We start from the raw sequence: 14,289 nt of genomic DNA on the forward strand, positions 1-14,289 counted from the left end.
TCTTTCTGAGGAAGAGAGAGAGAGAGAGAGAGAGAGCGTGAGCAGGGGAGGGCCAGAGAGAGGGAGATACAGAATCTGAAACAGGTTCCAGGCTCTAAGCTAACTATCAGCACAGAGCCCAACACGGGGCTGGAACCCATGAACCGTGAGATTGTGAACTGAGCCCAAGTCGGACGCTTAACTGAGCCACCCAGGTGCCCCATGAATTTCTTGTACACAACACGTGGCTGGGGCTTGTTTTTTATCCATTCACTGAGTATGTCTCTTAATTGTTGTGTTTAGACCATTTACATTTAATGTAATTATTAGTGCGTTAGGATGTAGGTCTGTCATTTTATTGTTTTGTTTTTTTTCCCCGTTTCCCCTTATTTGTCCTCAAGTGGGCTTGAAATGAAATTCAAGTGAATTTATTTTTATAGTAAATATTTTTGTTTATATATGTGTATATATTTTTTATATTTTACATATAAAATATTTATAATATTTTAATACATTATCTACTATTCCATTTTGATTTGCCTACATTAAAATATTTTTATATAGTATTTTCAATGGTTACTCTATGGATTATAATATACATACAGAATTTATCACAGTCTACTAGTATTGAGTTACCTCTTCAAGTGGAATGTAGGTACTTAATCACCATTTAGGTCCTATTATCATTCCCCCTCTCTTATGTTACAGTTGTTTTCAGTATTACCTCTACATACATTGAGAATCACATCAGATGCTATAATTTTTGCTTTTAAGTGACAAGTACAACTACACGTGTACTTGTCTTTTATAAGAAGCTCAGTGTGTACCCCACTACTCATTTACTCAACATTCAATCATCCATGAATCTGAGACATTAACCACTTTCCCATACATTACACATTTCATCCACCCATCCATGATTCTTGAAATTCATCTTGATACTTCCATTATATTATAACCGGTATGTCTCTAAGCCCAACCTCTGAAATCGACATTCCTTTCTCTTTCCTTTTCTTTTCAACTCATTCATATTGCTTTGTAAGTATTTACATTTACTTCATGAAGGAGTTTTCCCAACTGGACCAGAAGCTTTTTGGCAATGGGTTTCTATTTATTTTATATCTTCCTCTAGGACTTGCAGTATTCTACCACCTGATGTGATAGATAACCCTATGAATTCACTGCCTTCGGCATGTCTACTGATTTAAAAAAAAAATCAGCTATGTATGCACTCACTAGATCATGCACGAAGTTTTCCACAACACTTATTCATTTACCTAGCACTAGCACCCAAGACATTTGCCCATAAGGAACCTGTGAACATGAATTGTTCCAGAAGAGCACAAATTTTGTCAAAACTCCTGAAGCTTAAGTTTGCTCTAAAAATGTCTCCATGGGGTGCCTGGGTGACTCAGTCAGTTAAGCGTCTAACCTATGCTTGGGTCATGATCTTGCAGTTCGTGAGTTTGAGCCCTGCAGCTGGCTCTGTGTTGACAGCTCAGAGCCTGGAGCTTGCTTCAGATTCTGTGTCTCACTCTCTCTCTCTGCCCCTCCTCCTTTCATGTTCTGTATCTTTCTCAAAAATAAACAAACATTAAACAAATTTATAAAAAACTCTCCGTAACATCCTTAGAAAGCACTTTGTCCCAAATATGTAGCTATGCAACTGTCAGGTATCATTTCATAACTCCACCCCACCTCACACACATGTGCACGCGTGCACACAGACACACACACACACTCTTTCACACAGTACCCAGTCAGTTACCCCATTTTGGATAGGAATAATTTATTTGTATGAATATGATTTTAATAATATTCCCTAAGTATTTAATAATCAAGGATTCTTCCAAATCAGAAAAATTTAACAAATATGTCAAATATATATTGATATATATTATATGTATACATATACTTTAAAAATCTCTTTCTGCAATGTGGTTTTTAATTTTGAACTTTTCATTGATAGAAAGAGTGAAGGATTCAAAGCTGGTGTATAATTTGATGGGGTTTTCCAGTATATATTGATAGAAATTTTTAAGTTTATTGCAAATATAAATTAAGCTTGCTCCAATTCCACAAGAACACCACCACAGTCTTTAGGATGGAGAAAAATCACTGGTTTTCCATGTGCTCCTATTTTAGGATCTTCACTTAGACTACGAATCTTCTTCTCTTTCAAATCCATGACAGCTGCATTTATATTATCCACCTGAGAAAAGGAAATAAATAAGAACACATTTGAGATCACAAAAATACCAAATTTTAGTATCTTAAGACTTTGGAGAAACTATCTCCTTTAGCAGCCTTAGGCAGAATCATTCTTAAACCATCACAAAAATAAGCTTAATGCTTCCAGAGAAGTAAAAGAAGTTGCTAGATTTTCATAGGTGAGCAACCACAATGGTTAAGAATCTTCACCATTAGTAAACATTTCTCCTTATAACCTAAAAAGTGTATGTTATAATTTATAATATTTTCTTCCAGCAGTACTCTTGGTGATATTGCACATATTGTTTTTTCTTAAAAGCCCTGGGTTCTTAATTTACAATAGAGAGGATAGGCCTACCATATAAATGGGGAAGCGATTAAAATGGTAACAGGTAAGAGGTTCTTAGCAGTTTATGACATAGGTTGTAGTAAGTACTCAAAAGATAGGAGTGTTTCCCTGGATCCCCAAACCAACCACCTGACAAACCACCTGGTTATTACTTTTGAGATTAAAACTTCATATACATGACAATCACTATTAAATTACCACCAAAATGCTCTTCCCCATTCTGAAAAATCCAAACATTTATCATTTTATAACTCCCTTCTCAATCATTTCTATTTTCTTCATATTTACTGGCAGTCTAGGAAAGGAGCAAATGTGTTTCTATATACTTCATGAAAGAATGATTCTCTTCTACTTTAGAAAGTCATCCTCCTTAGACTGGCCCAGTTGAATGAGCATCTGACTCTGAAAATATAAACATGTTTTAAAAAAACTTTAAAAGTTTATTTATTTATTTTGAGAGATAGAGTGTGAGCGGGGGAGGGGTAGAGAGAGAGGGAGACAGGATCTGAAGCAGGCTCTGCACTGACAGCAGAGAGCCTGATTCAGGACCTGAACTCATGAACTGTGAGATCATGACCTGAACTGAAGTCAAATGAACCACCCAGGTGCCCGAAAATGAATAAACTTAAAAAAAAATACTTTACAGAAATACAAAAGGTGACTTATTCATTCTCCTACTAATAAACATTTAGGTTAGAAGGGAAACTTAGACCCTTTTCAATGGTTAGATGCTAAATTGGCCTTCTTTGGTATTGCCAATAGAACACAAGAGAGCTTGGTGACTGAGTTCATGGGCAAGATTCCACTGGCATTTGAAGCCATAAGCACATGCCAGGAACTGATGGATACAGATTTTTTTAAAATTAAAGCAAAATTTTAAGGGATGGAGAACCAATTGAGATATCCTACCAAAACTGAGCTAAAGAAAAAGAGAGAAGATGGAGTGACAGCAGCAATATCTGAAGATATAACTGATAATTTTAATAAATGAAGGATTTCAGTCCTCAAGTTAAAAGTAAACTTAAGAATTAATCAGGATAAAGATGAATAACACCTGTACATAGAACAGACAAATTTAATAACATAAATGATACAGAGAATACCTTAAGAGCTCTCAGGGAAAGACAGTAACTACCTACAGTTGAACTGATGACAAATTCTTAATAGTAGCATATATTTACATAAATATACACACATATACATACATTTGTACACAATTGAAGTATTATGGATGAAGGTACATGATGTCTGGAAATGGCTTCAAATTAACTTAGGAAGAGGGAAATATGATGAGGAAGGGGTATAAATGAAGATTATCCATGAATTGATAACTGTTAAAATTGGGTTTAGGTTCATGAGAGTTGATTATAATATTGCCTTTATTTTTTTAAGTTTATTTATTTTGAGAGGGAGAGATAGTGAGCGTGGAGAAGAAGCAGAGAAAGAAGGAGAGAGAGAGAATCCCAAGCAGACCCTGTGCTGTCAGTGCAGAACCTGATGTGGGACTGAAACTCACGAACAGTGAGATCATGAGCTGAGCCAAAATCAAGAGTTGGATGTTTAACTGACTGAACTACCCAGGCACCCCATATATTTTAAGGTTGCCTTTTTTTAATATTCAAAAATTTATGTAAGTTAAAATAACAAGGTTAACAACTAAAAAACAGGGGCGCCTGGGTGGCTCAGTCGGTTAAGTGTCCGACTTTGGCTCAGGTCATGATCTCANTGTACTCTGTCTCTCAAAAATAAATAAACATTAAGAAGATTTTTAAATAAAATAGCAGAAAAAGGAATGTAAAAAAAAGCTTCTCAATCTAAAGAAAAGCAGAAAGAAGGGGAAAATAACAAAAACCAAAAAAAGGATATGGGGATGAGCACTGGGTGTTATGTGGAAACTAATTTGACAATAAACTATTTGTAAAAAAAAAAAAAAACACACCGAAAAAGGGTAAAAAGAAAATACTATATAATACAGCAGGAAACAAGTTCCAATATGGAAGACATATTAAATGTATGAATTATAAAATGAGATTATCAAAATGAATATAAAATTTAAAAAATAATTTTTATTGAATATATCTACCCAACAAGAAAAAAATTCAGCTATATGCTCCCTAGAAGGGACTTACCTACACAAAACCACAAAAGATGAGTAAAGGGATGGAAAAAAAATATTCCAGACAAATATTAACCAAAAGAAAGTTGATACAATAATATTAGTATCAGCTAAAACAAAATTCAAGGTGAAATACAGTAAATAGACAGATAAAACCTATAAATAAAATGAACAATCCACCAAGATGACAAAACGGTATCGATTCTTCATGTACCTAACAATACTACCTTGAAAAAGAAAAGGCAAAGGAACATCCACAGCTCTCAGTATCTGATACATCTATCAAGCACACAAAAGATTAAGGATAAAGACAAGTTGTAAGTTCTTTGAATACTCTGGATATAAGTCCCTTATCAGATATGTGATTTGCTAATATTCTCTCCCATTCTGTGAATTGTTTTTATACAAAATGTTTTAATTTTAATGTTTTTGGTGTTACATCTAAGAAACCACTGCCCAGTTAAGGTCAGGAAACCTTATGCCTATTTTTTTTCCTAAGAGTTTTATAATTTTAGCTTTTAGATTTAGGTCTCTGACCCATTGGGAGTTAATTTGTATATATGGTAGAACAACTTTGTGTTTTTTAAAAATGCTGTATTGACCCAGTTCTGAGGCCCTGGCTAGAGGCTGGTCAGTTCTTCAGCAACTGATAAAAGGCCACCTCTCAACCATCTACCTTATCAGGCTCTCACACTGTGGGGCTATTAGGTACCCACTCTAATTGCTCCAGATACAGATGCCAAACAACCTCAGAGCCCACAGAATTATTCAGGTTAGCCAATCTAAAGGGAACCTATGAAACCTAACTGCACCCCATTTGCTTCATTAAGCTGCCCTCACAACTCCAGCTTGCTGTTACTCTGTCCCAAGGTGCAATCTCATGTGGCCTACATGGCAGCTTTCTGTCACTTGGAGCTCTAAGGAACAAAGAGTTTGCTTTTCATCTACCTGAGTGTCAACGATTGTCTACACTATCAAAAGAATCTTTAAATCTTATAAAATGTAAGATGTGAGGCAAGTGTTCTAAAACATTCTTTTGCATGTGGCTATCCAGCTGTCCTAAATGCCATCTGTAGAAAAGACTGGTCTTTCCCCATTGGCTGGTCTTGGTACCTTTGTTGAAAACTTACTGTAGATATAAGGATTTATGTCTGACTCTCAATTCTACTACTGACCTCTATGTCTATCCTTATGCTGGTACCACACCATTTCGATTACTATAGCATTATATAGTTTTAAAATCAGGGGGTGCCTGGGTGGCTTAGTCGGTTAAGCATCTGACTTTCGCTTAGGTCATGATCTCGCGGTTCGTGGGTTCGAGCCCCGCATCGGGCTCTGTGCTGACTGCCAGCTCAGAGCCTGGAGCCTGTTTCAGAGTCTGTCACTCCCTCTCTCTCTGACCCTCCCCTGTTCACGCTGTCTCTCTCTCTCTCTCTCTCTCTCCTAGAAATAAATAAAACATTTAAAACCAAGCTAAAAAATAAAATCAGGAAGTGTGAATCCTCCAACTTTGTTCTTCTCTTTAAAGATTACTTTGGCTATTTGGGATCCCTTGCATTTCAATATGAATTCTAAGATTAGTTTGTTCATTTCTGCAAAGATGCCAGCCAGAATCTGATAGGGATTACGTTAACTCCATATATCAATGTAGAGAATGTTGCCTTCTTAAAACAATAGTCATCTGATCGTGGCATAGAATTATCTTTTTTTTAAAGATTTAAAAAAATTTTTAATGTTTATTTTCGAAGGAGACAGAAACAGAGTGTCAGCAGGAAAGGGGCAGAGAGGGAAACACAGAATCCGAAGCAGGCTCCAGGCTCCAGGCTCCAAGCTGTCAGCACAGAGCCCAACGTGGGGTTCGAACTCACAAACTGTGAGATCATGACCTGAGCTGAAGTCGGACACTTAACTGACTGAGTTAAGTCGTCCTAATTCAGGTCTTCTTTAACTTCTTTCAACAATGTTTTGTAGTCTTCAGAGCACAATTTCCGCAGTTCTCTTGTTCAGTTGATGCCTAAGTATTTTACTCTTTTCAATGCTATTATAAATGGAAATGTTTTCTTAATTTCCTTTTCAGATGTACGGAGTTGTAAAAAATCCAGATACATAATCTTTGCATTTTAATTAATGTTTAATCCAGTTACATTTAATTAACATTCATATATTTGAATTTGTCTACCATCTTTTTTTGTCTCACTAATATTCTTCCTTTCTTGACTTCTATTGGTTAAACATGTATTTTTTGGGGGGAAAAAAGGAAAACCAAGAAACAGACTCTTAGAAATTTTTTTAATGTTTATTTATTTTTTGACAGAGAGAGCATGAGTGGGGGAGGTGCAGAAGGAGAGGGACAGAGGATATGAAGGGGGCTCTTCACTCACAGCAGAGAGCCCAATGCGGGGCTCAAAATCATGAATCATGTGAGATCATGACCTGGACTGAAGTCAGATGCTCAACCAACTGAGCCATCAAAGTGCATTCTCCCCAATTAAAAAAAAAAAAGTTTTTATTTTAGAGAGAGAAAGAGAGAGTGTGTGCATGTAGGGGAGAGGGGCAGAGGAAGAAAGAGAATCTTAAACAAGTTCTACAATCAGTGTGGAGCCAGACACAGGGCTCAATACCACAACCCTGGGATCATGACCTAAGCAGAAATCAAGAGTCAGCCACTCAACCGGCTGAGTCACCCAGGCGCCCCAAGAAACAGACTTTTAACTATAGAGAACAAACAGATGGCTACCAGAGCAGAAGGAAATAGGGATGGGGATTAAGGAGGGCACTTGTGATGAGGACTGGGTGGTGAATGTAATGTAAGTGCTGAATCACTAAATTCTACATCTGAAAGTAAGACTACACTAGATGTTAATTAACTGTAATTTAAATAACAACTTGAGAAAAAAACACATATTTTTGTACTTTTTTACTTTATCTTGTATTTTATTTTCCTTTAATTTTTCTTAATGATTGTTCTAGAGTTTACAATTCATATTGTAATCTTATTAGTCCATCACTCCACATATAAGAAACTTACAACAGCATATTTCCATTTGCCCAATTCCCATCATTTACACTATTGTCAGAAGTTTTCCTTCCAGGGGTGCCTGGGTGGCTCAGTCTGTTAGGTGTCTGACAGTGGCTTGGGTCATGATCTTGCGGTTTGTGAGTTTAGGTCCCATGTCAGGCTCTGTGCTGAAAGCTTGGAGTCAGGAGCCTGTTTCGGATTCTGTGTCTCCCTCTCTCTGACCCTCCCCTGCTCATGCTCCCTCTCTCTCTCTCAAAAATAAGTAAACATTTTTAAAAAGTTTTGTTATAAACCCTACATTTAAAAACTTTCATTTAAAATAAGAAAAAAGTTATTATTTTATTTTAACCTACAAGTTTACCATTTCTGGTGCTCTTCATTCCTTGTAAAGATCTGAATTTTCACCTGGTATTATTTCCTTCATCCTGAAGGGATGAATACTAAAGATACATCCTGAATACTCCTTTAGTATTTCTTGTAGCACAGATCTACTGAACAGGAATCCTCTCATTTATATTTAAGATGTTTCCATTTCACTTTCATTGTTGAAGGATATTTTCATCAAGTTCAGAATTCTAGAATGACATGGTTTTTGTTTTGTTTTAAACTATCTTTTTAAAAGCAGTTTTACGTTCCCAGTAAAAGTGAGTAAAGGTACAGAGATTTCCTATACATAGAACCCCTGCCCACACACATGCACAGCTTCTATCATTATCAACACACCCTACCAGACTGGTACATGTTACAACTGATGAACCTATACTGACAGCATTACCACCCAAAGTGCAGTTCACTGTAGGGTCACTTTTGGTGTTGTACATTCTACAGGTTTGGACAAATGTATGACATGTACCCACCATTGTGACGTCCTACAAAGTACTTTCACTGCCCTAAAAGTCCTCTTTAGGAGTAGCTCTTTATGAGTAAGCTCTGCTTACTCATCCTCTCTCTCATCTCCCCATCAGAACCTCCAATCTTTTACTGTCTCCATAGTTTTGTGTTTTCCAGAATTCATAGTTAGATCACACAGTATGTATGTAGCCTTTTCAGATTGGCTTCTTTCACCAGTAATATGTATATACGATTCCTCCATGCCTTTTCATGACTTGATAGCTTTTTTATTAAAATTTTTAAATGTTTTATTTATTTCAGAGAGGGAGAGAGAGAGGAGAGAGAGCAAGAGAGAGTCAGAGAGAGAGGGAGATACAGAATCTGAAACAGGCTCCAGGCTCTGAGCTGGCTGTCAGCACAGAGCCCGATGAGGGGCTCGAACCCACGAACTGTGAGATTGTGACCTGAGCCTAAATCAGATGCTTAACCGACTGAGACACCCAGGCACCCCTTGATGGTTTATTTTTATTCAGTGTTGAAAATAATCCACTGTTTAAATGTATCAATTTATTTATCCATTCACTTATTGAAGGCTCAGAGCAGCCTTTAATTTAGGACTGATTCTCCTCATTGATAAAGCAAAACCCTTCTTAATTCTCTACCCAATCCCCCACAAATTATAAGAACTTCCTTAATGGAGGACCATGGGGGAGAAGAAGGGGGGAAGTAGGGGGGGAGAGGGAAGGAGGCAAACCATGAAAGACTCTTGAATGCTGAGAACAAACTGAGGACTAATGGATGTGGAGGGGAGGGGGGAGATGGGCATGGAGGAGAGCACTTGTGGGGATGAGCACTGGGTGTTATATGGAAAGCAACTTGACAATAAACTATTTATAAAAATTAATTAATTAAAAAAAAACTTCCACTATGATAGGTAAGAACACAAACTATTCCAATTGGCATGAGCACTGTTCTAATGCTTTCAAAGGGTTTTACTCCCAACCTTAGGTAGTTTCGTCACATGTATCATGCACTATTCAATATTCAGATGAAGACTTCAGAAGTAACGCAGATCTTGGGAAAATTCTCTCTGCAGCTTTCTCTCTTCCTGTATTTTATTCTGCAAACTCAATCATCATGGTCTCCTCAGACTTCAACTCCTATCTCAACTCAGGGAGACTGCTAACCTTCACTGGGATTTCCCCTTCCTACACTGCAGACTGGGAACACTCTCCAGCCAGTAAGCTGGAAACTGCAGGGCTCATCATTTCCCTTCTTTCAGGAATCGACGCATTGTGCTCTCTGATGCCAGATTTTTTGTTTGTTTGAGGCAAAGGGATAAATCTGGCCTCTGTTAACTCAGCTACAATTAGAATTCTACATTGGCAGGGGTTTTTGTCAGTATGTTAAAAAATATCATTACATATTATGTTATTTCATCATTTCTGTTGTTTTTTCTCTCTCTGATAGCTTTTTTTTTTTTTAAATGTTTATTTATTTCTAGGAGACAGAGAGAGAGACAGCGTGAGCAGGGGAGGGTCAGAGAGAGAGGGAGTCACAGACTGAAACAGGCTCCAGGCTCTGAGCTGGCAGTCAGCACAGAGCCTGACGCGGGGCTCGAACCCACGAACCGTGAGATCATGACCTAAGCGAAAGTCGGACGCTTAACCAACTAAGCCACCCAGGCACCCCTCTCTCTGATAGCTTTTAAGCTTTTTCTCTTCATCTTTGGCTTTCCGCTTGATCATGGTATGTTTAGGTACCATTTTTTGAATTTGCCATACTTGGGGTTGCTGAGCTTCCTGAATCTGTGGTTAAGGTCTTACCTCAGATTGGTAATGCCCTTGTAGGCTATTTCTTCAGTTATTGCTTCTGTTCTCTCTCCTCTTTTCTGGGATTCCAACTATACTCTGATAAAACCTTTAACCATGTTCTACATCTCTCTCTTATGATCTATACTGTTTGTTTTCATAGTTCTTCATCTTGATTTTGTACTCTAGGCTCTAGAACTCTCTAAGAAGATAAATTTCTGCTGCTTTAAGCCACCAAGTTTGAAGTAATTTATTATAGCATCCCTAGGAAACAAAGGCAGCCACTATATATCCGTATTGAAATTGAACAATTAAATAAATGGATAGCACATGGTGGGAGCCAAGTTTCTCACTGATGGAATGGGCAGTTGTGAACAAGCAAAGAAGGCTACAGTGATCCATGTGGTAATGGGTTAGAGTTGGAGACATCAGTATAAACTCATGAGTTCATGAGTATGCTCTATATACATCTTCTAAGTTCTATCTATTATATAGAGAAATATCTATAGATCTATGTATATAGATCAAAAGGCCAAGAAACAATGACATTCCAGTAGCAATAAGCACACAGAGCTCAGATCTTGGTTTCTAATACCAATCTCTAGTAAAATGAACCAGGGCTCCTTGGAGAAATGTCTGGTTCTAGGCTAGGGCAAGGAATACAGATGATGAGTCTGGAACATCTTGCAGTACAAGAAAATAAGGAAGTGTGGGAGGAAAACAAACAAAAAAGATGGGGTATATCAGAGACACAGGAACCAACCCAAAGTGCACTTCTGCTAAGCTGGAACAATTTGACCAACAAAATAAAGTAGTATTGGATGACAGCCCAAAGTATAAATATCTATACAACCTCGCTGATACAAATAAATGTCTGAATCAATAAAGAAATTGCTGAATAATGAATAATTGAGTAAATAAATGGGGAAGAACAGACAAATCTTCCATTCGGAAAAATTCCAAGCAATTTATGGAATTATCAAACAGATGGAGCATAACTCTCCATGCCTTCAGCGCTGGCCTCACACAATGACTTCCTTCAAAGTTTACATTATGGAGAATGGGGGGGAAAATAAAGTAACTTTACAGTAGAGAAACAGTGACATTGCCTTAGGGAGGGGATGAAGGTCAGTATCAACAGTAGTAAGTCATGCTGCTAATATGTACCCTTGATATGATATGATGTGACACTTTACCTCTGTGGTCTTCCTTCCAAAAATCAATAACTCTGGTCTATCTAATCATGAGAAAAAATCTCAGTTGAGGGACTTTCTATAAAATAACTGACTGGAAATCCTCAAAAATATCAAGGTCATCAAAAACAAGGAGACTCTGAGAAACTGTCAGAGGCAGGAGGAGCATGAGGAGACATGATAACTAAGTACAAGCTGAGATCCTGGATGGGATCCCAGAACAGAAAAAGGACACTGGGTAAAAACTAAGAAAATCTAAATATACATCTTAGATAGTAATAACATATCAGTTTGGTTCATTAATCATGACAAATGTACTATATTTGTAAGATGTTAATTTTTTTAAAAAAGGACCTAAAGTGATTAACAATCATTTGTAATAAGTGGACCCTGTTTGAGTCCTGACTAGAACAAGTCAACTCTACTGTGAATCACTCTGATAAATCTGATTTATGGATTGACACTGGGGACAAAAGATTTATTTTTAATTTTGACCAATATAATAATCATCGTGGTTATTTTTTTTAGAGGCACAAATTTCATAAAGGTAAAATGGCATGTTGTGAATGACTTTTAGTTTAACGGAAAAAAAAAATAAAGCAAATGTGCCAAGATCTGAAAAACTTGAATCTGGGTGATGGGTATATGAGAGTTCATTACATTATTTTTTTTCTACCTCTTGTATGTTTGAAAAATTTCATAACAGAATCATGACTTTTTTCATAGTGTCCTTTTGATAACTTCTATGCTAAATATGATCATGGGTATTTTCCTTAAAGAACATTCTACCCAATATCTACAATTCTGATTTTGGAACTCAGATTTTAGCATACTGTTTCTACAATATCCCTTAATCCAAGAAATACTTCTAACACTTAATAAGTTAAATTTAAGTTTTGAAAAAATGCCTAATTAACATTGCACTAGCATCAACTTCTATTTGTTACTGTTTCTATTACTGATTTTGATTTTAAAGATCTTGTACCACATTTATCCTTCTGCTACAGTGTTGCTATAAACTTTACAATTGTTTAGAAGCACTTCTAATGTTTTGTTTGGCAGTAATAAAAAGAATGAAATAAAAAAAATGTTTTAATTTTCTGAATTGAAAGTAGATGTATTATCTACTTTAAGGTTATAATAAATGCAAAGAAACTTGATCTGGGAAATTAGATTTTTTTCCCCCTAAGTAATAAAACAACAGTAAATAATAAGCCATCGACAAATTTTTCCTTTTACGGTCCTTTGTACAATTACACTTGTGCATGTTATAGCTCTAGAAGACCTTAAATGACATTAGTGAAAATCTGGGCTATTGACTTCAATTTATCAGGTTTTTTGTTTGTTTTTAGTGGTAGTGGTCGTGGGAATTGTACCGGGTGTCTGTAAATTTATTTTCATTTTTTCCTGTCAATTGTAAATTAAGAATGACAGTACTCCAAATAAAAGATGTTCAGACTGTCACAATTAGAATTCAGAATCTCCAGGTAAATCTTATTCTCTGGTCCTTAACTGCCTCATTTGAAAATGTCAATGCAATCTTACCTGTTTGAAGACAAGGATTTGGACTAAATAATATCTTTTTAAAAATCTTAAGACATGGGGGTGGTGCCTGACTGGCTCAGTCAGTAGAGTATGCAACCCTTGATCTCAGAGGTGGGAGGTCAAGTCCCATATTGAGCATGAACCTACTTAAAAAAAAAAAAAAAAAAAAAAAGACAGGGGTTGCCTGGGTGGCTCAGTTGGTTGAGTGTCTGACTTCAGCTCAGGTCATGATCTCATGGCTCATGGGTTTGAGCCCCACATCAGGCTCTGTGCTGACAGCAATCTGGAGCTTGCTTCTGATTCTGGGTCTCCCTCTCTCTCTGCTTTCCCCCTCTGGCGTTCTCTCTCTCTCTCTCTAAAAAATAAATAAAGGTTAAAAATAAAAAAGACAAAAAAAATTTTTTTTTAAATCTTAAGGTATGTAATTCTCAGTGACCAAATTTTATGAACAATAATGTGCTACTTAAAAAAATGTTTTTATTGAAAGATAATTAACATACAAGGTCATATTAATGTCAGGTATACCATAATACCAATTCAATAATTCTACTTTGAGTAATGTATGGAAAAATGTGCTACTTTCAACGGCAGATATTTTGACTAATTTAAAAAATATAGGCTTTTTATTTTATATAAAATTATGATGCTAAATGATATCAACAATGAATGACATTTAATCCTCAAATTGATATAAATCTATGACAGTCAATATTAAATCTGGATAAAATATTTGTTTCAATTGTGTTTTCCCCCAATAGTAAAAACTAACTGAACTATGCAATGTTCTCATTTCGCATGGAGTTCAGAGGGTTCCTGTGTATTCTTGAGAATTATTTCAGAAAGACCTCAACTTTCATATTGGTTTAATTGACAGGACTCTTTTATTTCAAGACGATCTCTCCTTTTCCTTCTTTATTTTTTCTTGGTAATATATTACCCTTACTTTTACAAAATGATTTTAACTGTAGTTGGAAGTTTAATTTTTTTTTCCTTACTTAATAATACATCATACTGCCCACTTTTTTTGTTGTTGTTCTGCTCTCCGGAAATGTTATCGTTAAATGAAACTCCCACATCTGGGAACTGGTGACATACAGATCACTGGCGGGTCTTAGCTATTCCCTAGGGTTTATCATAAAGCCAAAAGAGAATGGAATTTTTTAAAAAGCAGTATTTGCTGCCTTCTTGGTTGAAGAACAGACATTCCTCAGCATGCAAAAAATAAGTTGTCTTAC

At 36.3% G+C, this 14,289-nt stretch overlaps 1 protein-coding gene across 1 annotated transcript in view; it reads right to left on the reverse strand.

Annotated features, from left to right (window-relative positions):
* Positions 1-2,001: 2,001 nt before the first annotated feature.
* Positions 2,002-14,289, reverse strand: part of MCEE (methylmalonyl-CoA epimerase) — a 27,309-nt gene continuing 15,021 nt past the window's right edge. Inside the window, exon 3 of the mRNA XM_077762352.1 lies at positions 2,002-2,191. Within this exon, the coding sequence (XP_077618478.1) occupies positions 2,039-2,191 (153 nt within the window). The 3' untranslated portion in view covers positions 2,002-2,038. The remainder of the gene's footprint in view (positions 2,192-14,289) is intronic.

This window comes from Crocuta crocuta, unplaced genomic scaffold (genome assembly GCF_008692635.1).
Source record: "Crocuta crocuta isolate KB4526 unplaced genomic scaffold, BGI_CrCroc_1.0 scaffold93, whole genome shotgun sequence".
NCBI lineage: Eukaryota > Metazoa > Chordata > Mammalia > Carnivora > Hyaenidae > Crocuta > Crocuta crocuta.